This window comes from Ambystoma mexicanum, chromosome 8 (assembly GCF_040938575.1).
Source record: "Ambystoma mexicanum isolate Mex_15411 chromosome 8, UKY_AmexF1_1, whole genome shotgun sequence".
Classification (NCBI taxonomy): domain Eukaryota; kingdom Metazoa; phylum Chordata; class Amphibia; order Caudata; family Ambystomatidae; genus Ambystoma; species Ambystoma mexicanum.
In genome coordinates, this window is record NC_090929.1 from 1226644842 (window position 1) to 1226671259 (window position 26418).

General features: G+C 48.4%; 1 protein-coding gene across 3 annotated transcripts in view; it reads left to right on the forward strand.

Annotated features, from left to right (window-relative positions):
• Nucleotides 1-26418, forward strand: part of TNKS2 (tankyrase 2) — a 2182082-nt gene that overhangs the window by 1098151 nt on the left and 1057513 nt on the right. For all 3 annotated transcript variants that reach the window (XM_069611330.1, XM_069611331.1, XM_069611332.1), the window contains exon 17: nucleotides 18151-18260. In XM_069611330.1, coding sequence (XP_069467431.1) covers nucleotides 18151-18260 — 110 coding nt within the window. The remainder of the gene's footprint in view (nucleotides 1-18150; nucleotides 18261-26418) is intronic.

Consider the following 26418-nt stretch of genomic DNA (forward strand, 5'->3'; position numbering starts at 1 on the left):
ACATACCTTTTTTTTCAGTCATTTTCCTGCTTTTTCCCCCCAATCTATGGCATTTTCCGCTACCTAGTGTTTGTCTGACCTACACAAATCACCCCTTCCTAAACTAAAGGATATATAGTTTAGGACTAAAGGACTAAAAATATATGCCTTTCCGTCCTCCAATTCGGCTTTCCTACCCTTTTCTCCCATTCCGTCCATGCATGTCCAATTGGCAAAAATGGCCAAAATCGCCTACCTCTCACAAAACGGTTGATAACCACATCAAAATATTTTTTTTCTGTTTCCACTCAACCTGTTCTTGAAAGCCAGGAAATTGGGGAATTCAGCAGAGCAAACCATTTGTTAGCTCTTACAAGGAAAAAACCACAGGCTTCTTTGTACATCATTTTATTGGAATTTTTTTCGCCCTTTTTGTTTATTTTCTCTCACCCCCCTACAGCAATCTAGGATTCCTGGGTGGCCTTACGACCGCCTACATGTGGGAAAAAAAGGAGCCAAATTTGGCCGAGATATCTCATGTAACGAAAAGTTAGTCATTGAATGGCCACATACCGAAATCACCAAAAAAGGCCCTGGCACTGGGGAGAAATACCCATGGCACTTAAAGGGTTAAAGTTGTGTCAGACTTTCATATTAACCAGAGGATTGAACAGACTGTTTTTCCCCTCTGCCTCACCTCTCTAAGGAGGAGGTAAGATTCATAGGTTGCATCCTAAAGAAGAGCTCAGATATTATGTGGCCAGGGCGGCTTCATTTTGCCAAGACCACCATTTTTTTTTTTTTTTTTTTTTTTTTTTTTTTTTTCATGGGTAGGTTTCTGATGTGCACTCACTAAGCAGACACTATTGCATTGGATTGTTGTGTGCATGACTGAGTGCTACAAGGAAGCAAAGCAGGAAGGCTGTTGGGGCTCCGAGCACACTTCACTAGATGAGTGGAAGCTTCCTCTGTGTTACAGGACAGTGTTCCTCTGAAGGACATTTATCAGCCGGCTACATGGACTTTTAATATTTTATAAACTTTATTTTTGGTTTGCATGTCACATTACACACGCTGCAGTTCTCATCTACATGGTACGAATATATGTTACACATTGATAACCCACATCTCTTTTGTCTCTTACATCAGGTGTATGCCATCGCACATCTATAGTGTGTAAAATTACATTTGGGTAACAGCTTGGCAGGTTGTATCATTCGCACTTTCGCTATCTGAGTCATCTGTCTGGTGAGGTTTCGTCTAGGTATTCCCTGAACAGGGCCCAAATGTCCTTTGGTTTACATGAAGCGGGCACCATTCCTACATAGTTTTCTTCACATTCATTTACATAAGTCAATGCTGCGAGGAACTGTTCTGCGGTCGGAGCCTGACTGCTCTTCCATTTCTGAAGGATGCATTTCTTTGCTACTGCGCAGGCGACGTTAAACGGTCTCCTAGTTTTTTTCCGGGACCTTTCCGATGTCGCCAAACAGGTATTTTGGAGGGTTGAGGCGTGCAGGGATTTGTGTTATTTCAGCTAGGATATTCGCCACTGTGCGCCAGAATCCTGCTCTCTGGGGACAGGCCCAATACATGTGGAAAGAGTCCGCACCTGGGGCATGGCATTTCGGGCAGCTGTCGGATATAGTATTATCGAACTTGGCCATTTTTGCTGGGGTAAAGTGTAGCTTATTCAGGATCTTGAATTGTATTAGTCTTAGGCCTGCATTTAGTGAAATCTTCTTAGAAAGGAGGCAGTATCTGGTCAATTTCCCTGTCTCGATTGTAAAGCCCATGTCCTTTTCCCACGATGTCGTAATGGTGTTCAGTGTTTTCGTGTGTGTCTGGACTATATTATATAGTTTGGATACCCCGATGCCCGCCTGTGAGTACAATGACTAGTAACATGCATGTTCGGGGGGTTCATCTGGAAATGTTGGCCACCGTTTTTTGAACGACGCTTTCATACGGTGGAATTGTAGGGTGACCAGTTGGTTTCTCCCAACCGAGTCTGCGAAGTCTTCAGGGGTTACGAATTTACCATTTGGGAACATAGTTTTCATTTTAAGATCATATTCTGGGATCCAATCTTTCTGGGTGCCGATGTCTTATGTCGGTTTGATGCCTGGGAAGTTCCAGAGCGGGGCCTGGGAGTCATAGGGGGTATCTATGTGGAGTTGCTTGCTAATTGCGGCCCATGCTGCAACTGTGCAGGAAGCTGGATCGAACTTACAATTGTCTTTGTGATTTTGTCAATTTAATGGATCGCAAATCGGTTGGGCGCTCGATAGGTATATGTGGTGTTCTGTCCAAGGGGTCTTGCCAAAACTTTGCATAGTGTGCCTGTGCCAAATAATAGTATAGTTCGAAATCAGGAGCAGCAAAGCCTCCCATTTCATAGGGTTCAACCAACTTGTCCCATTTCATTCTGTTTGCAGCTCTGTTCCACACAAAAGTGGTGGCCATGGATCGAAGATTGTCAAAAAAGGGTTTGCCTGGCCATATAGGTACATTGCAGAAGATATATAGGAGTTTAGGGAGTACTGTCATCTTAAGTACCGCTATTCGGCCAGCAAGGGATATGGGGAGTTTAGACCAAATTTGAAGTTTAGAGTATATAGTTTGTAGAGTGGATTCATAGTTGTCTATATAGAGGGAATTCTTGTCACGAGAGACCAGGATTCCCAGGTATCTGATGTGGTCGGGAGCCCATGATAGACCATGTGTGTTTGTGGGGCAGCTTGTGTTAACGGAAAGATTTCGGGTTTGGCAGTATTGATCTTGTAGCCTGAATGTGTGGTGAAGTCGCTTATCACGGCTAATACAGGGGATAGGTTCTTTTCTGGTTCCCGAATATATAGCTGTGCATTGTCTGCATATGAGATGGCTTGGTATACACCGGCCATTTTTATACCCCTCAGGTCTTGCTCGGCCCTAATTGCAGCCGCCACCGGTTCTATTGTAAGAGCAAAAAGGAGGGGGGAGAAGGGGCATCCCTGCCTGGTTCCTCTGCATAAAGTGAAATGGCTGGATAGGGTTCGATTGGTTAGAATTCTGGCTTTGGGTGAGGAATAAAGAAGTTTGACACACCCTATCAGCTATGGGCCGAATCCGAATTTATGAAGGACCTCGAACATATATAGCCATGAAACCGAGTCGAATGCTTTTACGAAGTTCAGTGATATGGCTGCTGCTTGTGCCTCTGGCTTGATCTGTGCTAGGATGCTGAATAGTCTGCGCAAGTTTAGGGCCGTGGCTCTCGTTGGGATAAATCCGCATTGGTCGGGATGTATTAAGGTGGTCATTTTGGGAAACAGTCTAGTGGCCAGTACCTTTGCGTACATTTTGGCGTCTGTATTGATCAAGGATAAGGGGAGGTAGGAGGAACGTTCGTGGGTCAGGCGTCTGGGTTTCAATAGCACCGTAATGACTGCATCTGACATTGACTCTGGGAGAGAACCAGCATTCATAGCCTCTTCCCATACAAGGGTTAATATCGGGGCGAGTATTGAGGAGTATGCCTTGTATAGGTCGGCGTTCAGACCGTCCGGCCCTGGAGTTTTACCTGCTGCCAATGATTTAATCGCCTCAGCAATTTCATCGCTCGTTATTGGTTGTTCAAGGGTCCAGTTGTCTTCGAATGTTAGCCTAGGGAGGACGATCTTACTCAAGTATGTCTTTATATCGTCTTGTGTACATCTATCATGATTGGCATAGAGGTTAATGTAATATTCTGCAAACTCAGAGTTTATTTCGTCCTCCCCGTGAACAGCTATTCCCTCATCTGTTAGGATGATTGTGATAGGGTTATGGTTATAATCGTTGCGGAGTATACGGGCTAGGTGGTGACCCGCTCTATTGCCCTCCCTGTATCTGCGTGCCCTGGCTGGGGTGGCCATGTATTGTTGTTCTTTGGTTGCCAGTTCATTGAAGGTTTGTCGATGTAAGCTAATATCAGCCAATGTGCGATTGTCGTGAGTCATACTGTAGTCAGTTTCGAGTGCTTGCAGGAGTGACTCTGTATTGGCCAATTCGGTTCTGACGGACCTGAGAAGGCCAGTCGTTTTGGACATCAAATCGCCCCATACCCATACCTTAAATGTTTCCCAGATGGTTGCCCAGTTGTCCACTGAGCCTTTGTTCAGTTGGAAGAATTCTTCCTTCTCAGTATAAAGAGCTTCTACTACATTCGGGTCTTTTAATATGTTGGGGGGCATCTTCCATCGCTCTGCTGAGCGTTTGATGTCGGGGAACAATATTTCGAGAATGACCGGGGAATGGTCCGAGAGTGTGCGAGGGAGGATTTCACAACACTCGATAGAGTTGATCAGGGGGGACGAGATGAGCCAATAATCTATTCTGGATTCAGTATCGTGAACTGAAGAGTAAAATGTGTATTTTCTATCTGTTGGGTGGATCCCTCTCCAGGCATCGGTCAGGTTTAGTTCCTCTTGGGCTTGGCGTATAACGTTGGCCGCTTTAGTAAGAGTTCTAGGTTTACTTGAGGACCTGTCCAGTGTGGTATCAAGGATAGTGTTGAGGTCCCCTCCCCACAAGACCCAAACGTTCGCATTCGGGCCTATTTCTGCAAGGAGATGTATATAGAACTCTGGGTCATCTAGGTTTGGACCATATGTGTTAACCAATATAAGTTTTTCACCTGCAACGGTGCCCCAAATCACGACATATCTACCTTGTGGGTCGATTTTGCTTTTCTCAGTGGAGAACCCCAATGAGGGGTGTATTAACGTGATGACGCCTCTGTTTTGGGAGGAATATTACGTGTAATGCCTGTTGTTGCCCCATTGCCGCAAGATACTCTCGTTGGTACATTTTAATGCATGAGTCTCTTGGAGCATAGCGATGTGTGGGTGATGCCTTTTGATGTATGCCCCTACTTTGCTGGCTTTCGCCCTATTGTTTAACCCACGAATGTTCCAGGTAAGCATTTTCAGTTTTAGCCCCATGGATGTTCTTGTTTTTTGCACCATTTCCGTGCATCATGATAAAGCTTGAGAGGGTGGGTTTTCTCATAGAGGAGGACAGCGAGTGGAGCAGTGAGTGCAATTTTAACGGTGAATAAACCAACTGAACTTTGTGCCTGATGCCGAACTGGGGCCTTCTGAGGAGTTAACATTTTTCTCGAACAATAGAACCGTCCCGTGTTACCTGTACCCACCCTCTCCCACACCATCGTACTTAACTTGATGATGATCCCTTTTTACTAACTTGTGGATATTCCCTTTTTACTAACTTCTGGATATTCCCAAAGAAGGGGACGAGTGCGACAACTCCGCTTTGTGGTCGAGCGCATCTCATCCGGCAGTATTCAAGTATGGGGAGCAGAAGTGCTTCCCTGCTTCGCCTTGCTTCCACCCTTTCCGGTGGCCAAGAGAGGCCAATTATGACTGCGGCTGGTCCCTAGGAATTGTGATTCAGGCTATACTGGCTTCTGCAGATCATTCTGGTCGAGTTCCCGTCTCCCAGGCGTGAGGGGTATTGAGGCTTCCATATAGGCCAACACCGCTGTAGGAGATTCAAAGAAGTGCGCTCTTCCACCATGTTGTATACGAAGCTTTGCCGGAAAAAGAAGGGCATAGGAGATCTGTCTCAATCGCAGCTGGCGCTTGATGGTTTCGTAGGATAGTCTTTGAGTTTGGACTCCTGCAGAGAAGTCTGGATACATATGAATGTTGTCATTGCCGAACATCAGGGGTCCTTTCTCTCTTGCCAGCTTAAGGACGGCGTCCCTATCTCTGCAATTCAGCAGTTTGGCTATAACCGTGCGGGCAGGGGCCCCCTGCCTGGACGGTGGAGCGAGAGAGCGATGTGCCCGCTCAAACAGGAACTGAGGTGAGAATGCATCTTCCCCAAGGAGGGATTTCAAAAGGTCTTCGATTCGAGACTCCATTGAACCTTTGCAGAAGGTCTCCGAAAGGCCGACTATTCGGATGTTCCGTCTGGAACGAGATTCCAAATCGTCACACTTGTCACAGAGTTTATTCATTTCCCCTCTTAGGAGTGATATGTCTTGGGTGTTTTGCCGAGTCTTCATTCGCGCCAATTCTATTTTCAGTCTCTGTAATTCTGGCACTTTCTTTGTCCAGTCGGGTTTTGAGAGAGCCTATTGTGGAAACAATGTCGTCGAGCTTGACATTGATAGCCAGGAACCCATTTTGTACCTTAGTTAGTAGATGGTCAAATTTCGTATCTTCCGTCGCCAAGGATGAGGCAGGGAGTTGGGGAAACGAACTTTCGGGAGGCGATTGTGAGCTCGTAAAGGAGTCCATGGGTCCTGTCTTTCTGCTTTTGCCCACGTTTTTTCCAGGCATTGTTAAAATGATGAAGCAGCCTGTGCCAGTTAATATGATAAGGCTGTATGATAAGATGAAGTAGAAGATGGCTCGGGAGGGTTATAGAGCCTGCAGGGGACTTGGTATGTCTGCGATGCCAATTGTCCCACAATAGTGCGTTCCGTGGCCTACACAGGCCAATGTTCTTCAGAGCTGGGTTGCACAGATTTTCACATAATGGTTGGATGGCAGCAGGATCAGAGCCGGCCGAAGTGAAGCACGGAGCGACTCCGTGGGCGCCAGCCGTGCCTGTCAGGGTCTGTATCAGGATACGCCTGACTTGGACCGCAAGGAATTATGCTGAATGGATTGTGTCTTCCCACGTTTATATGGGTACCAGCTATGCGTTATTCCTGGATAGGAGTATATTTCTTGAGCGTTCTACCATGAGGTTTTTTTACTGGTGTCAAGGTGGAGGCCAGTCTTAAGTCTGGAGCGCCGTTTCCAGGACAGTGGTTAAGGTTGTGTGGTTGGGCTCCCCGGGGGGATGGCTGCCGGGGTTCTGTTGTGGCCTCCGATGTGCTTGAGGGCTTTTATCCGCTATTATTGTGCTCACCTGGCACCATGGGGGGGGGTTGGTTTCGCCCCCTCCAGCTCCCAACCTTTAAATCGGGCGCGGCGTATCTCGGAGAAGTGCCAATTCCCCAGTATGGAACCCCGCGATCACCGGCAGCAAAGTTCTGGGGGAGGGCAGGTATGTCACGGCCTCGGGGCCGCAAGGGCGGGGGAGTAGGGGGAAAGTTCCGATCCGCACACAAGCAGGGGGGTGAATGCAGCGGGCCGCCCGATGTAGGCCGGAATGCAGGATGTCTCGGGGTATGAGTGCTACGACGCTCCGTGTCCGCCATCCCCGCTCCGCCCACTGCAAGGCCCGGGTGTGGCAGGGAGCAGCGGCGCTCTCGTGGACTCTTATGAAGCCGCGGAGCGGCCCGGGTCCGCAGCCTCAGGGCCCGCTTCAGTTTCCACGCTTAGAATGTCCGTTTCGGATCGAAATTTCGCCTGTGAGTTGAGGATGATCTCTGGGAACTGCATAGGTGGTTTTCGAAGATTGAGGCACTCTTGAGGCAGGGTATAAATCAATTAGGATTAATGCCGGAGAGGAGCACTATACTCGAGCGGCCATCTTGTTGCGCAACAGCGCCCCCTCCTTTTAATTCATTTTTAATTGTGTATTGGTGGTACAATAAAGACTTTTCACAATTCTTCACAATAAAAAGTATTAAAAAACTGAAATAATAATAAAACAATTTAAACCATTTCATTCAGACAACCGTACAAAAATTTTATTTAGAAAGCTGCATAATTTAAAAATTAATGACACATTATTACCATCTAAAAGACTATTCCATAAGCTTTCATCCTCCACTTCAAAATTCATGTACATGACATCCTTAAAATACTGAAAACAAACCGTATTGAAAGAGGGGCAATAAATCACCAGATGATTTAACGCCTCCTTTCTTTAATCTTGTTTGCACCCTCTACAAACTCTAGCATCTCTCGGTATACCTAACTTAGACCCTATAATTTCCAATGATGGAAGAAAATTAAATAAAATTTCAAATACAGATAACTTCTTTGCTGACAAGGGAAACGCACCAAGTATTTCAGGGATGACCTCCTCGTCCACAAGTTTTACACATTCAAAATAATGGGAATAAGACTGTATGGTGTCAATTGTCTTACACCAATCGTATTGATAAAATCTTTCCTTTGTTTTATCTGGATTAGTTAGTAGCTCATTTACGTCACTGTCCATGTCAATAAATGCCTTCAGTATTTCTAACATAGATATTTAAAGAGGAGGTTGTATTACAAACAAATTATTCTTATTATCTGAAAATGTTTGCCAACAGGCCCAGTTTACTCCATAAAACGATACAATTAAGTGACAAAATTCCTAGTTCATGTTGAATAATTGCGTTTGGGTGGAGTGGGAGAGGGTGGAGAGGTAGTGGGAGAGGGTGGAGAGGTAGTGGGAGAGGGTTGAGTGGTAGTGGGCTAGGGTGGAGTGGTAGTACTGGAGAGGGGAGCGCAGTATTGGAGCGGAGAGGGGGAGCGCAGTATTGGAGCGGAGTGGGGGAGCGCAGTATTGGAGCGGAGTGGGGGAGCGGAGACGGGGAGTGGAGTATTGGAGTGGAGGCGCGGAGTGGAGTATTGGAGCGGAGGTGCGGAGTGAAGTATTGGAGCGGAGGCTGGGAGTGGAGTATTGGAGCGCAGGCTGGGAGTGGAGTATTGGAGTGGGGAGTGGAGAGGGAGTGTAGTAGTGGAGCAGAGAGGGTAGTACTGGAGTAGAAAGGGGAAAGGAAGAGGGCAGTAGTGGAATGGTGAGAGGAAATGGAAGGTAAGATTAAAGGGTTCAGACCGAGACCGTGAACATTGGAGGGGCAGAAGGGAATAGAACCGAAGAGAGAGAGGTGAGCTAGTGGGTGGAGTGGAGGGTAGGAGGAGAAAGGGGAAAAGTGAAGAGAGGCATTGGTGAGAGGAAAGGAAGAAGGGAGAGTGAAACCTGCAGTGTCTGGTTGACACAACCCTTAAACATCCCCTTGGGATCACTAGAACCAGTCAGTGGGTTTGTGTGAAGCCTGGTTTAGGGTAGGATCCACCATCCCAATGTTAGTGAGAGGGACAGACGTTGGGCCCACTGAAACAAATTTAGTAAAAACTCTAGTACCTTACCTGGGAGTTGGTGTGTTCCTGAGACCATCTGTGACATGCAGTGTCATCTTGGGATTCATCAGCCCAAATGGAGAGGCAGCCAACAGAGGAGAGGAAAATGGACACGGCATCAGAGATGGGAGATTCCTGGGTAACTGTGCACCCTGAGCTGTTAGCGCAAGAAGCCTGGTAACTCCGAGTGGAATTACATTATATGATCCTGGATCCTCTGCTGGTAATCTCCCTATAGAAAAGTTCATATCTTTCCTGTTAGAAGTACTTGACACAACGCAAGCATACAGTGAACTACACAATTCAGGGTGCTTGAGACCCTTCTGCAACCCTTTGCTGAATTACCTGTAAAATTCTAGGACTTCCTACTGGATATGTGCCACAAACTAGACATTATCCATTTCAAGGATGTACTCAAAACACATTTTCAGCGGATGTCGTCTCAACCAGGACTGTATTTCATTTGGGTCGATTTCTGTGAGGCTTTCTGAACCCATACGTCTACTGCTTTTTATGCAAAGTCCAAATGTGGGGCTTGATATAAACCACAAAAGGCAGTTTCACATTTAACCCAACCCACAATTCTGTACTGTGGTGCTTTAACTGTCCTGGTTTGCATTCAGTCAATAAAACAATAATTGAAATACATATTTTTAATATAATTGCATGCATTCAAAATAACTTCACCAAAAATAATAGCAGTCTGCTATGTGCAAAAAGTCAAAGCTGCATTGGCTCAATAAGCAATCGGATTATCACTTTGAAGCCAAGAGTATTTTGGTGTCCTGTCATAATTACAAGGCAAAATTACAGAGACTTCTGCTGATGACGTCACAGAGCGGGTATGCTTTGTACACGTTAGAATAGTACTTATTGCTAACATTATATATATTTCTGAGAGTTGTGGAATCTGCTTAGACCGCGTTCTATGCATAGGCCAACATCTAGTGGAAGCTGCAGAGTATTACAGTTGTTGTTTTCCAAACTCGAAAAGGTACATCGACTGGGCGTGCCAGTGATACTATCCCTAGTATGCCGTCCACTGTTTCCATGGTTCTTCACACGTCGAGGTCCCTCAGATTGTTTTTTTCCGCCATCATTGTCGGTTGCTCAAAGTGGAGTTCCTTATGGCTATCACCTTTACTTACAAATATAATTAATTCTAGTTTACACTTGATGTCTTATGTTAGCCATACTCCTACGTCCCGTCCCCTTTCCTCCATACTATATGGGCATCCCTCGCTAGGGACGGGAGACAGAACCTTTTTCACCTGAAATAATCTTCATTCCTTGTAAATTTAGAGGCGCAGCCCTGGGCGCATTCACTCCCCTGACTCTGCCCACCGGCGCTACTCGTCAGTCCTCTTTTCCGTGTCAACGGGAAAGGACAGCTTTCACCAGCGCTCCTGGGTTTGGCTTTGGCCTTGTAATTCCACATGCTCTTCTCCAGATACTGTCTTTTATCTTTAATCTGGTCCTCGGCCATCTGGCGCCACTCTACACCCCGGCGCATGTCGACGTCATCCGGCTTCAGCAGGTGTCCAGCCTGCGAGGGGTTCTTCCCTACGTCCGACCCCATGCTCTTTGTCTCCGCTTCCTTGACCCCGAACACAGCTGGGAGGGTTGTACCGCATGTGATGTGCTTACACTCCGCGCTCTGAAGAGCAGGTTAGCTGAGCGGAGAGAGCTCTTTGAGAAGTCGCCTCCAGAGGACTTGAAGAACTATGTCAAAGACAAGTCAAGGCCCACGGTAGGGCTTCTTTTTTTTTTCCATTGCACCCCGCAAGGGTGCCTCCTTTCCCAGGACACGCCCGAGTGGGAGGGACCCTTCAAGTACTCACACCAGCACAGTTACCGCGGCTCATTCAGCTACTGGCCGCTAGGCCGAGGGGTCGCTAGATCCTTCCAGAGACAGTGCTGAGGGACTGCAAGGTTCTTTTACCGGGTGTCCACCCGAGTGGCTACGCCCTAGTACCGGACAAATGTCTGAGAGGGCACCTGTACGCCGCACTACTAGCGACACAGCCAACAGTACTACCAGGCCTTGTCCTCAAGCTCCACCCCAAGAGTCCAGGAGGAGGCCGGGCCCAGCAAGGCAAGCACCACGACTTGCGCACGTGACATGCAGCCTGACAAAATGGCTGCTCGACCGACACCACCCCCATTCGGGGAGCAGGTAGGGGATCGAGTGTCCAGGTGGAACTGGTCTTCGCCAGTTACATGGCCTACAGCTTATCCTTCAGCATCGCAGGGCAGATATACCCCACAACAGACAAGGCAGAGTACGCACAGGCCCCAGCAGCTGCCCACTACACTGTCAATACCACCTGCCACCCCACCAGCCTGTGAAGACAGGTTTTTCGATAAATTCCTCACGCTCATGAGGTCCCGTCAGATGGGCAACATCCTTCCGGATGTGATCAGGGACATGCTGCCTCCAGTCCCCCTGCTGCGCCTATAGTCATTCCACCTATGGCTCCAGCGCCTCAGGTCCCCTTGCAGCCCCAGCTGCCCACGCTGGGTTCTTATATTCCGCCTTCCCTGCCTCCTACAGTTCAGGCGGTTCCACAACAGCCTCCTCAGCGGACGCCAGCTGAGGTCTCCATCCTGCAGCCTTTGGCGCCCAGCGCTCCTCCTCTGGCGCCAGAACAGCCAGACATCTTGAGCCAAGGCCTTCGATGAGCGACTTGCAGGTTTGGCCAAATACTTGGGGCTTCCACAGCCCAAGGTTGAACAACCTGAGGTAGGAATACTGGCCGAAGTCCTCACTCTATGCCCAAACAGGGATCCAGATGCAAAAGGACGTTGTTGCCTTGGCCAAATAGGGATGGCTTAAACCCCATTCGGCGCAGCAAGCCAATCGGCACATCGACGTCAAGTACAGACAATTGGAGGGGGATCCACTCTTGCTGTCGGCACACCCTCAGCCACACCCGTTGGTGATTGCTGTGACCTCACTCTACTCCAAGTCCCAGTCGTCCTCGACTACCTCATCCTCAGTGCTTCTAGACAAGGAGGAGCCGATTTTGGAGGCTTATTGATAGGTTTATTCCAACGCCTCACTACACCTTTGTCAGTCTGATGCATATGCCATGCTCGCAGCTGTTAATCGGCGTCTTTGGCGGGAAATAGCCGACTTCCTTCCAGAACTTCGGTGCACAGTCGGCCATGCTTCAAGGCGGGGCTGGCAGAAGCTAAAATAGTGGCGCAGGCTATCATGGAGTCCACTGTTGCGCATATAGACAACTCGGGCCGTGCCATCTGCATCGCCACGTACATGAGAACGTCAGCCTGGCTACGAGTGACCAAGTTCAGCCCGGACATCCAGGAACGCATATTGGACCTTCCATTCGAGGGTGGCGACCTTTTTCATTCCACCACCGATGAAGAGCTGGATAAGAAAAAAAACTTTCCCAAACTGCAAAGTCCTTATCAATCCTCACGAAGTCCACACCCAAGACGTAAAGCCAGACGCATCAGCATTCCGACAACGGCCGGGTAGTCAGCGGGTACCGGGCCTTTCAGGAACAAAGGTCCAGGCAGCCGGACCATTCTCTGATGTTAGGGAGAATTCTCATCTATGGCTAATTTCCCTCACCTAGTGAGTCCCCCAGCAGCTTTGCTGGACTTCTGGAGTTTGTTTTCCACTTGGTAAGAGTGAGAGCTTTTTCCCCCCTCTTACCTGTGTTTTGCTATATGTTTCTCTCTGTTTTTGTGATTGTGGACTCTGAAGCACACCACTTCAGCAGCCCCCTTCTTTTTGTGTGTCACACAGCACCTTCAGTGCCGTGGCACAGGGTTGTCTTTAAGACTTCCCTCGACTCCATTTCTGAGGCGACTACCGTCCCCCAGAAAAGGGTAAAGTTACCATTAACTTTACTTAGTCAATCTACCACAGATCCAGTACACCCCATCTTCCATGGAGTACTGGAAAGGGTTAATTCGTACCCCTTTTTATCTGTACCTCCTAGAGCTTTGTTTCGCTCTTTTAACATTTAGACTTGGCTGGTGGCAGTGGTATCTCCCCTAACTTTTCTACCGCGATTATATTAGATAAACGTGGTACTGTTCTTGGCTATTATATCAGTCTCGAACAAAAAACCTGCTTGACCAAATCGTCTTTCTTTTGGCTCCCGTTGGGTTTATTCGCCATTTCTTTTTGTTAAAGTCCTTCTTGTGTTTTACTTTGCGTGGCAAACTAGGTTCGCCTTCTTTGTTCACTGTCTTCTTGGCGGGCTTCTGCTCAGAAGCCCTCCTCAAGGTCCCTGGATGTCTAGGTGGGCTGAATGTGAGGGAGGGGTGTAGTCACCCCCTGCAAAGGGTATCCTAGGAAACCCAAGTCCCACTTTGTCATGATTGGCCAGGTTAGTTGTCCGGGCTGGACAACCCCCCTGCTGGGTGATTGACAGCCAGGCTGTGTGAATGGGGGTTTTTCGCATAAAAGGCAGGTCTCTTGGGCTAGAAGTCAGAGAGTCGCCACTGGAACTACAAGGAACCAAAGAGAAGCGGAAAGAAAGACGGCTGCTGCAACTACCCCGTCCCGATGAAGCCCTGCTGCAGTCCTGAGCTATCTTCCCTTCAACGACTCAGAGAAGATCCAGTCCAGAGTCGTCTTCCCTTGAGCTTGGTGGGGATAACCAGCTCATCTTCCACAGCCAGAGGATCCTCTTCCTTGGTCAAAATCGTTGCACACTGCTGTAGTGGTTCGGATAGCCACCTCAAGAGCATCTCCTGTTTCTTAAGGAGCGAACCTTTTATTCCTTGTCGCTGTTGCCGACTTCATCCCTGTGTGGTGCAGACCCCCTTCAGACGTTCTCCTTCACAACAAAGCTCCAGGAATCGTGGGTCTGCTGGAAACCAACAGGAACAACTGCCAGGACACCAGCTGCACCATTGGAACAAGGTACTGTTATACTTGAGGAAACTGGATGAATCCCTTTTCTTCATTTTCAAGGCTTGCTCTTGTCTTCCCTCCTTATAACTTTTGCTTCCGAACATTGACAATATCGAAGTACTTTTGGCTACGTTGAATCGGGAACTGTTTGACCGTGTGATCTTCGGCAACTGGCCCCGAGGTCTTTCGACCCTGCCTTTGACTTTTGAACTCCTGTCTTTGAGCGTTTCTTGATTCTGCCTGCCTAACCAAAATATTGCCTGTGATTTTTGTCCCCAACTCCCTCTGGGTATCTCGTGCTAAGTGTGTTTTTGCCCTGGTAGCATTTCGTGTCACGGATACACGTTTGTTTAGTAGACCGAACTGTCAAAAAGTGATCGCAATCGTATTCGCGGTATCGTGTTTTGTTCGTAACACAGGTTCATTCAAACACAGGGTACTTACCTTGACACTTACTGTACAAAGTGAATTGGTTAGTTGTGGTATATTTAACGTGTGGTTTTTATTTGTGTTTAATAGAAGTGTTGTGTGTATAACGAATGGTTAAAAAATGAATGTACTTATATTTTTCACCTGAAACCTTGAGTCTGTGTTTGCTTGAGTCACAGTAATTGTGGTCCCTGTGTGTAATCTCTGCTACTGCTCATATGCTCTTGAGATAAGCCTGGCTGCTCCGCCACTGCTACCACTCTGACATAGTAGTACAGGCTTGTACCAAAGGTAAAACTTGTATTGCCACCTGTAGTCTTAATTGTGTGTAGTGGTCCCTAAGGGCACTGCACGGGATTCTGCCTAACATCCGAATCGGCACCGCCGCAATCACAAGGTGGGGAATAAGGGATTCTTTCAGTCCCCCCTCCTCAGCCCCAGCTTCAGAGGGAAAGAAGGCATGATGACATTCCCCTCCGGGGTCTGCATGTCTCCGGTGCGGGGCAGGCTTCCCCTGCATGCACATCATTGGCGTACAAGGTTTGCATACCCTTGTATCTTCTCAGTAGTGTCCATGAGTTACCGCCTACCGGTTCCTCCTCCTCCTCTCTCCTCCCCTCCACTCCCACAGATTGGGACAACAACTCTGTTGGCGGAAATTCGCTCGCTCATAGAGAGTCAGGCAGTGGAAGAAGTCCCAACCTCCCACCGGGGTTTGGGCTTCTACTCCAGGATTTTCGCCATACACAAGAACCACCAGGCTGGCCTGTGAGTTGTGTTGAACCTTTCCACCCTGAACCTTTACCTTCCTCTTCAAAAGTTCAAGATGGTTATGCCAGCGCTTATTGCGGAGAAACCGTGCAGGGGAGACTTAATGTGCTCCCTGAACCTGAAGGACGCGTACCTAGACGTCCCCATTTGGCAGGTTTGGTTCAGGATCATGGGCATCCATTGCCAATACAAGGTTCTACCCTTTGGCCTCAAATCAGCCCCCATGGTCTTTACCCGGCTCATGAACGCACCCCCCTCAGGTCTACCTATACCTAGATGACTAGCTCGTCAGGGCGAGTTCCCCGGAGGCAGTCCATCACACCTCCTCTGCGCTCATGAATACGCTACATGAATTGGGATTTTCCATCAATCAAAAGAAGTCACAGCTGCAGTCGACACAGTCTGGCTTTCCTGGGCCTCATCTGGGACACGAGTTCCGAGAGAGTTTTTACCTCGGAGGACAAGATCACAGCCATCAAGAGGGCCACAAGTTATTTTCTCAGCAGAGCAGTGACCTCAGCATGGTGGTACCAGCACCTCCTTGGTAGCATGGCGACATGTCTACTGGCATTGCCTTCCACAAGGCTCAAAATGAGAAGATTATAGCACTTCACAGCCTCATGGAGTTAGGAGCGGGGTTGCCAGGCGGAACTTGTCAGCATTCCTCCCTTTCTCTACCAGGACCTTATCTGGTGGAGCACAGACTGCAACTTGAGGATAGGCAGTCCATTCCGTCAACCAGCACCGCAGGTTAGCATCACTGCAGACTATTCCTTGGGGAGCTGGGGTGCTACCCTGGACATCCATAGTGTCCATGGAGTTTGGTCTCTTCAGGAACAGGAAGCTTGTATCGATTGGCTACAGCTGAGGGCCATCTGCTTGACTCTCAAAGCCTTTCTGCCGCTCATCAGCAGCCAGATTATCCTCAACAGACAACTCCATCAGCATGCATTACATCAACAAGCAGGGTGGCACTAGGTCTCCTTCTCCATGCACCCTGGCGGTCAGCATGTGGGAATGGGCACTGGTCAACAACATACACTTGACTGTGATCCACCTCCCGGGGGAGTCAAACCTGGAGGCGAACAAGCTCAGCAGGTTGGGGGCGCACCTCGCACACTCAGGGGTGCACATAGACACGTGCCACACCTATCTGGCGGCCATCGGAGCCTACTGGAACTCGGAGAACGACTTCTCATCCTCCAACCTGATGCTTAAAAGACATCTGGCGGGCCTCACCAGGCTCTGCCCACCTTTCAAGAAACCACACCCTACGTGGGATCTCAACATAGTGTTGGGAGACTTGGCGCTCAAGCTTTTTGTGCCAGTGGCTTCCGTGGACATCAGGCTAGTCACCATTAAGACAGCCCTATTGGTCGTACTTGCGTCTGCACGCAGGGTAAGCGAAATCCAGACACTCATGTCTTCAGGACCTTACACTACCTTCCATAGAAACCAGGTGGTCCTAAGAACGCATTACCCCGTTTTTGCCTAAGGTAGTCTCTTTGTTTCATCTAAATGAGGAGACAGTGTTAGCAACTTTTTATGCGGACCCTAAGGACGATGCTCAGAGGGTCTTGCACTGTCTGAATGTCAGGCGCGCTCTGAAATTCTGTTTGGACAGGTCAAGGCCAGGATATCAGGCTTCCAAGGCCTCTATAGCAAATTGGATAATCACGGTCATCAAGGAGGCTTATGATGGGCAGCACAAACCGCATCCGGTGAACATACATGCCCACGCTATTGATGCCAAGGCCACAGCAGTTGCGTTCCAGAGGCACGTTCCGTGGCAGGTCATCTGCAGGACAGCCATGTGGGCCACTCCTTCAGCCTTCTGCAAGCACTACTGTTTGGATGCCGGCTCAAGGTCAGACCCAGCATTTGGGCAGGCAGTATTAAGGTACTTGTTTTCTTAAGGAGGGTCACCTCTCCACACTGTGGCTACATTCAGTTGTAATTGCCCATACAGTATGGAGGAAAGGGGACGGGACCTAGGAGTAATAATAAGTTGCTCACCGTAGTGACTAACATACTCCTAATCCATAGTTCCCTTTTCTCCTTACGTCCCACCATCCTCCCCCTAATAAAACGTGTCATTAGGCAATGGTAATATTATTGACGCCCCAATGGGGACTGAGGAGTGGGACCAGTGGGCGGAGTCAGGAGAGCGCATGCTCCCAGGGACACGCCCCCCGCGCGCCTCTAAATTTAAAGGGGAAGAAGATTTTTCTGGTGAAAAAGGTTCTGTCTCCCGTCCCTAGCGAGGGACGCCGATATAGTATGTAGGAAAGGGGGCTTTTGACTAGGAGTACCTTGGTCACTAGGTGAGTAACTTATCATTTCTCCCACAAGACCTTCGGCAACGGCTTTGAGAACAACTTTCTACTACTTTCATCGACTACTGCAACTCGTCTCAAACCTTTCAGGCGGTCTTGTAAGGCTGCATCGGGCCTCTGCCCTCACAGCAGGGAGAGTGGGAAATGGCTCATTCTGTAGTTTCCCTAAGAGAATGCATTTTCCCCTCTCTACCCACTTAATTCGCCAGGCTGCCTTCCCCATACACAATGGAGAATACACTGTTTAAATTATGTCCGTCCTGCAACTGTAAATTTCCTTGGAAACACTTGCACAGGGTGTGCAACCTTGGTCTCCTAAAGGATCACAATGAGGGCCACTCACGCTACGCATCATGCATCCTCATGTCAGAAACAAAACAATATGAGCGACCTTGACGCGTGAAGCACCATGGGTACAGTGGACGTCACACTATTACTGGCACGCCCTATCAACGTCCCTTTTCGAGTTTCAAAAACAACTGTAATACTCTGCAGCTTCCACTAGATGTCGGCCTATGCATAGCATGTGAATCTAAGCAGATACAAGCATCAGAAATACGATTACGGTGAGTAATGTTTACCATATAGTGCGACAGACAGGGCAAGCACAACTGCTGCTAAATATACTCTGTGTTGTGAATATTATATTACATACCATGGAGTAAAAATAATAATCTTGTAAGTGGTTGGTTTAACAAACACTTTTGTTTTTCCACAGCTGGCTACAACAATCTGGAAGTTGCAGAGCACTTGATACAGAATGGGGCTGATGTAAATGCACAGGACAAAGGAGGGCTGATACCTTTGCATAATGCTGCATCATATGGGGTATGTTGCATGAACTTTTCTGTAATTCTGTTAATCGTGTGATGTTTTAGAGTAAAATTAAGAGCATAAGCAGACTAATACAAGATTCCGGTTTTCTATCTAAATTGTCATATTTGGGATAATGCAGCCAAGTCTTATACAACCTAATGGCAGAAAGTAGCCAGTGTGAAATGTAGACATTGTGTAGCTTGAATTTGAACCAACATATTACAATTTCACACAACACTTTGTTGAAGTAGAACATATTATGTTATTTTATGTTAGGATTTGTACTATGTACTGATGCCCCTTGCCTCGTCCCAGGCGCTCTGGCAGATCTGGAAGAGAGTAGGTGGTTTGGTTAGTTGGACTGAGAGGGAAAGGTAAGATTGTAGCGTTTTGTTTTGTGGATGCGTGTTAAGATGGATTTCTAGAATGTGGCCTGGTGGACAGATTTTAGGAGGCCACCCTAGTTTTAGTGAACAGGTTAACTCTTGAGAGGTTAGCCAAAGCACAATCAAGGTAAATGTGGAGAGCAGTCAAGGCTATTCTCAGGAGAGTGAGAATGGTGTCAGGGATCTACAATGAGTCCTGACAGTAAAGCACACCATAATTCAATTTAGACAGAAATGTATAAAAATATGTATTCTAGGCCTTTACACAAACACACTACAGGGTTCGAAATTGAGGGGAGCTGGGAGATGTTTAGCTCATGTTTGTAGCCTAGAAGAACCTGGTTAGCTTGATACCAACAGCACCCAGGAGCTACCTTTGGCTCCCCGGGCTAACTGATGATGAACAAACACACTTTCCTCTGTGAATTTGGAGTAATCTATAAATAAACATTAGGACACATATATCGAACGTTAAAAGCATGCAGGGTCCTAAATAGTGGACAAAATGATATATTTGTATCTTATGTGGAAGCTAGAATTGTGGAACCATATGTACTAGCTCCTCATTTCCGAGTGGTAGCTCCTGGTCACTGGTGAATGCTGGATACCCAGGAGTTGCTTTTAGCTCCTGCTTATCCAATGTTAATTTCGATCCCAGTACTAACAAGTGTCACTAGCAGGTGATCTTATCGCACAATACTCAATAAACAAAAATGCATCCACCATAGGTTCTTAAAATGCATTCAAATTACTTATTTAACCTAAAAAATGAGTACATTGGTGCAGGAAAGATGGAACCAAGTCGATGGTCTGGGGAGGGATGGAAATTCCTTAAACTGCCTAATGTACCATAATTATTTGCCTTAGACATGTAAATTCTATGAACCTGCTGTATCCGGAAATAAATAAAGTTGTAAAACAAAAAAAGATGGAACCAAGTCACAAGTGAATTTCCCTAATTTCAGCAGTCCAATCCCTATGTAGAATGGGGCCTTGTACCCAAAAGTCACAGGAACCACAATGCTTCTCCCCAGAATGTAGTCTCAGTAGGAAAGTTCTAATCTCCTTGTGTTGGTGATTGTTAAAATTACTACTCCTACGTCCTGTCCCCTTTCCTCCATACTGTATGGGCGTCCCTCGCTAGGGACGGGAGACGGAACCTTTTTCACCAGAAAGATCACCTTCCCCTTTAAATTTAGATGCACGTCGGGACGTGGCCCTGTGAGCATGCGCTCCCTTTACTCCGCCCACCGGCACCACTCCCCAGTCCTCTTTGTTGCGTCGACTGGAACGGACTGCTTTCACCAGCACTCATGGGTTAGGCCTCTGGCCTAGTAATTCCACGCGCTCTTCCCCGGACAAGTACTTTTGTCTTATTTTTCTCTTTCAATTGTCAGGTACCGCTTTGTCCTCTGGTGCCATGCGCCTACCCGGCGCATGTGGATGACGGGAGGCTTCAGCAGCTGTCCAGCCTGCGAGGGTCCATTCCCAGCATTCGACCCTCACGCCCTCTGCCTCCGCTGCCTTGGCCTTGTCCTCCAGAAGACCTAAAAGCTTTTGTGAGGCAGAAGAGCAGGCCCAAGGTAGGTGCACTGTTATCCTCTGCACCCTGCAAAGGTGACTCCTTTCCCAGGAAGCACACTAGTGGGGGGGACTTAACAGGTCCTACGACCAGCACACACACTGAGGCTGCTCCAGCTACAGACTGAGGGATCACAAGATCCTACCCATGATTCTTCTGAGGGACCACAAGGTTCTATTACCGGGTATCAACCCGAGGGGCTATGCCCTAACACCAGGCAGATGTCTGAGGGGGCGCCTGGTCACAGCACTACCGGCTCCACAGCCGAGGGCACTCTGCCTACCAGGCCCTGACCTGAGGTTCAGGGTAGGCCGCAACCTCCACTGCTCCGCGTACTGGAGGAAGCCGGGCTCAGCGCAGAACGTACCACAACGCAGGCACATGGCATGCAGCAAAACAAAATGGCGGCTGACCCGACACCATCTCCCTCTGGGGACCAGGTGGGGCTGGTCAACGCCTGTCACTTGACCCACAGCATACCCTTCGACTTCGCAGGGCAGATACACCGGGCCCCATACAGCGAGACAGGGCAAGCCTAGGTCTCAGCAACCTCAGGACCCTGCACCTATGCCTATTCCATCAAGCACTCCGCAGGCCTGTGAAGACAGGTTCTTTGAGAAGTTCCTCACTCTCATGAGGTCCCCACAGATGGGTGCCACCCTTAGGTATGTGATCAGGGACATGCTTGCTCCGGTACAGCTGCAAGCACCCATGGCCGTGCCACCTTTGGGTCCAGCTCCTCTGGGTCTAGCGCAGCCCCAGCCACCCGCGCCAGTCCCTACGACACCGGCTCCTATGCCTGTACCAGTCACAGCAGCCCTGTCTATTCTGCTGCAGCAGCCTCTGGTAATGGCTCGGGGATCTGTCCAGTTTTCTAATCCGTCTCTCTTGGAAGCCCCAGAAGCCTTTAAAGGACCGACCCTTGTCTGAACGCTGGTGCGCTTGGCTATAAGTTTTAGAGATGGACTTGGAGAGGATTGATAAAGACTTAGCAGTCTGTGAGCTATCTTTTTCTTATTGAGTTCCTAGTCTGTTGTTGAATGGAACAGATCACCCCCCCTCAAAAAGAAGGTCCAGTGTATGTTCCTGGGCGGCAGGGTTAAACTTGGTCACCCTTAGCCAAGCCGTCCTTCTCATGTCGGTAGCAATACAGATGGCCCGACCTGAAGTATCAATGTGAGTCACTGTGCACTCCATTATGTCCTGTGCCATTATTTTGGCTTCAAAAAAGAAGAAAGTACGGAAAGCACACCCTATCTTATGTGTATTTTCTATGTACAATACTTTAAGTATTTTTTGTTTTTTCTAGTCCATTGACCCTTATACAAATCAGTTTTTGCTGGGTGCCGGGGAGAAAAGAATGACTCTGGTATCAAAAAGTCAAGAAAGACATGAGAAAAATGTGTAGTTCCTATTGGTAATAGAAACTCCCGTCCCCTGCACACCATTCAAGAGTGGAAAGAAAATGTTCCAAACAAATCTCAATATTTTCAGTAATTTCAAATATTCGATATATCACTCTTTCAAGAAGTTATTTCGCCACAATCAACGTAAACAAACATTGAAAGTAAAGTTCAATCAACAAATGTTCACCTTGAAGGTATTAGTTTTTTTACTAAAAATATTTATCAAAATTGTACAAAATAATATTGTTTTTTCTTTTGAGTTCAATTCACTCAAACCATTGTGATTCAACAAATAACCAAAAGTAATTTCTTTCAACAAAATTCAGAAGAATTGATACGAATTTCTAACAGATTCAAGGGAGTCAAGACTGTTAAAAAAAATAGGTTTCTAAAGTAAATTTCTACACAAATTTCTAAAAAAGGGGGGGATAGTAATGAGCTCAACACGTTTCGAGAGATTTGCCTCTCTTCTTCAGGAGCAATGACTTACTGCTAACTAGTACAGTAGTCACTAATTTCAACAATTATTCATAATAATTTCAAAATGATACTTCAATGTGGAATGAGAACAACATCCCCTTTTTTTTGGTAGTGAGTATATCCTCAGGATTTTTCAGTGGCAACTATTCCTTTGTGAGATGATGGAAACGTCGTCTTTTCGCAGTTCCCAATTTGTTTATAATTATCTGTGAATAATATAATATATGTATTATTGATTTGATGAGGCAATGAAAAGTTGTCTTTAGCTCTAAATAATGCAGAGTTGTACCTGTGTATTCCTCTACTCTCCGTTTAATGGTGAAAAAGCTTCTTCCAAATTTCACATTTCCAATCAAGTTTTCAGTATGGAATCTTGGCACGGTTTGAGCTTGACACAGAGTCCCATTCAGAGTCCCCCATTAATGGTGGCACCCGTTGGGATGTCCTCTTGGCTTCCTTCCACTCCTCTAAGGCCATCATTAATGTCTATGCTAATGGGACCGTCTTGGTCCAAGGCCCTCAGGCCAACCTTCACCTCTTCGATAGACGCTTCCCACGCCTCATCAACTTCCTCTCCTCTCCTGCTGTGCCCCCTCCTCTGTCCTCGACTAACTTGCCTCTTCCCTCCCTACCCACCCCCTCTCATGCTCCTTCTTCACCTCCGCAGGGCGTACCTCTGATCTGTACCCCTCCCCGGAAGTCCTTCAAAGATGGCAAACTTCTCCACATTGCCACTCTTAACTCTCGCTCTGCCGTCAAACATTCCTCTGATATCTGCCGCCTTCTTGAGGAACTTGACCTTGACGTACTCGGTCTCACTGAGACATGGTTCACGACCAGCTTTGACGCACTCCTACCCGACGGTTACAAGATCCTCTCTGTGCCCAGGCCCAACCGTGCGGGGGGAGGTGTGGCCCTTATCTTCCCTGAGTGGATTCCTGCCACTGTTACTCCCATGCAGACCTACTCCTCTTTTGAATGTCTTGTCTGCTGACTCTCTCTCTCTCCTAGCCATTCCCTTACCGTGGCTACTATCTATCGGCCACCTGGTCAAATTTCCTCCTTCCTCTCCGAGTGGGCGGACCTCTCCTCCTCACTCCTGTCCTCAACCACTCAACTCCTCTTTCTTGGAGACTTCAACATCCACCTGGATGCCTCCTGTCCCCCCTCTGGACTCTTTCGCAACCTCTGCGACTCTCTCTCACTCTCTATTCTCCCGTCTGGGCCGACTCATTCTGCAGGGCACACTCTTGATGCCCTGATCTCCTCTGACCTTCCCCTCTCTGTCCCTCTCTCCACTCCTCTCTCCTGGAGTGATCACTTTCTCCTCTCCTCCCACCTCACCCTCCCTACCCCACAGGCAAAGCCACCCCCATCACTGCCACCTTCCTTCTCGGTCATCCGACCCATGAAGCGCGTGTCAGTTGAGGCTTTCGCTGCCACCTTCTTGCCCCCTCCTCCCCCTTCGGCTGACTCCCACCCTGACACAGCCCTCTCCACTCTGCTATATCTGATACTCTTGATATCCTTTCCCTGAGAATCCGCCTGAAGCCCAAAGCCAAATGTAACTCCTGGTATGACTCGGATCTCGTCACCCTTAAGCGCAAGTGCAGGGTGGCAGAGAGGAAATGGCGTGCTTCATGTTCATCCTCTGACAAACTGGCCTGTCGCCTGCTCCAAAGGCAATACCGGCTCTCCGTTCTCACCAAGAAGAGAGCCCTTATCCAAGCCCGCATCTCTGCGGCATTTAACAATTCGGCCGAACTCTTTAAAATCTGCAAGGAGCTGGCCAACCCTGCTGCAGTCTCTACCTCTCCTGTCCCCTCCCAGGCCCTCTGCACGGCACTGGCCTCTCACTTGATTTCAAAAACTCAGGACATCCTGTCCTCACTTCCCTCCTATAACCTCCCCCCCTCTATTCCCTGCCCTTCCTCTGGCTCTTCTGCAGCCACCCCTCCTCTCTCCTTCTCTTCCTTTCCCCTTTTTTCTGCTGACGAGGTTTCAAGACAAGTCCGATCTATGAAAGTCTCATCAAAACAGGTCCACCCCTGTTCCTCCAAAACTATCAAGGACCACATTGACTCCTTGGCTCCTGCCCTTGCTGACTTCTGCAATCACTCCTTCGCCTCTGGAGTCTTCCCAACCCCTCTCAAGCACTCCCTTGTGCACCCCATTCTTAAGAAACCCTCTTCCGACCCTTCCTGCCCAGCTAACTATCGCCCAATCTCTATCACTCCCTTCCTGGGCAAGCTCCTGGAGAAACTGGCCATCTCCCAGCTTAATCTCCATGCTGAATGTGTTGGTAGTCTTCATGACCATCAGTCTGGCTTCAGAGCTGCCAGAAGCACGGAAACTGCTCTCCTGAACATCCGTGAGGACCTGCTCTCGAACCTTGACTCTAACATTCCATGTGTTCTCATTTTGCTTGATCTCTCTTCTGCCTTTGATACTGTCAACCATACCATCCTGCTCAACCGTCTCCGTGATAACCTCGGTATCACTGGTCAGGCTCTGGCGTGGCTGACCTCTTTCCTCTCAAATCGACCCTCCCAGGTCCAACTGGGGTCTTTCCTCTCTGACATCTTCTTCTCTACCTGTGGTGTCCCCCAGGGATCTAACCTCTCTCCCTGGCTGTTCAACCAGTATCTGGCACTTCTCGCCCACCACATCGCCGCTCTCTGCCCCTACTTTCAGTGCTATGCGGATGATACCCAACTCATTTTCAGGCTACCCTCGGCCTCCTCTTCTCCTTCCCTCATCTCTGACTGTCTTTCTGCTATCCAGGAATGGTGTGCCGCCAACGACCTCTGCCTTAATGCCAGTAAGACTGAGATTCTACTCATCGGCACTCCCACTCCCTCCTTTTTTGCTGCTCTCTGGCCGGCCTCTCTGGGCCCTCTTCCTACTCCTACCTGCAAGGCAAAAAACCTTGGGGTCATCTTCGACTCCACACTCTCCTTCTCTCCTCACATATCCGACGTATCTAAGAAGTCACACTACCAGCTACACCTCCTCAGAGGTATCCTTCCTTTCCTCTCCTTCCCCCAGAAGCTCACTGTCTCTAGAGCCCTGGTTCTCTCTAAGCTGGACTACTGTAACAGCCTCTATCTTAATCTGCCCGCCTCTACTCTCCGCCCTTTGCAACTCATCCAGAACAGGACTGCAAGACTTGTCCTTGGCCTCAAGCCCAGGGACCGTATCTCTCCAGGACTGAAATCACTACACTGGCTCCCAGTGACTGCGAGGATCAAGTTCAAAACCCTCTGCATTGTCCACAAGGCCGTCTGGGGCCTTGGGCCAAAATACCTTCAACTCTCTCTTCCTAAATATCTTCCTTCTCGAGCTCTTCGCTCATCCGCCTCCAACTCCCTCAGGGTCAGCCGCTTCTCCAAACAACGAGTTGGGGGCAGATCTCTTTCCACTGCAGGGGCCTCCCTCTGGAACAGCCTTCCTACCTCCCTGAAACTTGAGGAGAACCACCTCCGGTTCCGGAAGCACCTCAAAACCTTCCTCTTTGCCTCTGCTTTCTCTCCCCCTCTCCCCTGCTAATACTACTGAAACTGCACTGAATCTGCAACTGGGCCATTCACCGTTCTCGGCCCAGCCACTCTCCCCTGCACTGCCTCCACGGCAACCCCTGCACTACGGGACTGTGTCTGTATCCATACAGCCCCCCTTCCCAGCACTTGTTTGCACTTACCTCGCACTTGCCACCAGCTGGCCCTTGTTATTTATCCTGTATGCTGTATGCTTATAACCCTGTACTGCACTTTCCCCTCTCCCTTTCCCCCATGCACTTTTCCCTTCCCCTCTACCCTTGCACTTGCGCGATCTGAATGACACCTGGCCTAGTAAGATCGTTGTCTGTCTCCCCTTGTTCCCCCCCCTGCCTCGTCGCGCCTTGAAACACTTGTGTATAGGCGCGTTACAAATGCCATATCATATCATATCATATCAGGGTATATGGAAGTATGTCGTGGTCAATTCAAGTTTCCTCCATGTGTATTAACAATTGTTCGAGTTAGCGCACTATATGGCATTTTCATGTAAGAGCGATTTTCATTTTATAGTTAACATCACGTTTTTACCTGGAACAGTGACTGTTTGCAGCCGCGTACGTTTCTTTCCTCTGTGCTGTTTCCTATCGTGTCGCTGGGTCGCTGTGAATGTATCTACCTAATCAAAATGTTGTCTGTTAGCGTCATATTGAGCGTGTTACATAATCAGGTCAACGCTGTGCTCAGCATGTTCATTATTCGAGTTGTTTCCCCAGTAAGAAAGATTTCTGCTGTACCTGAGTTAAGTGCTCTGCCGTT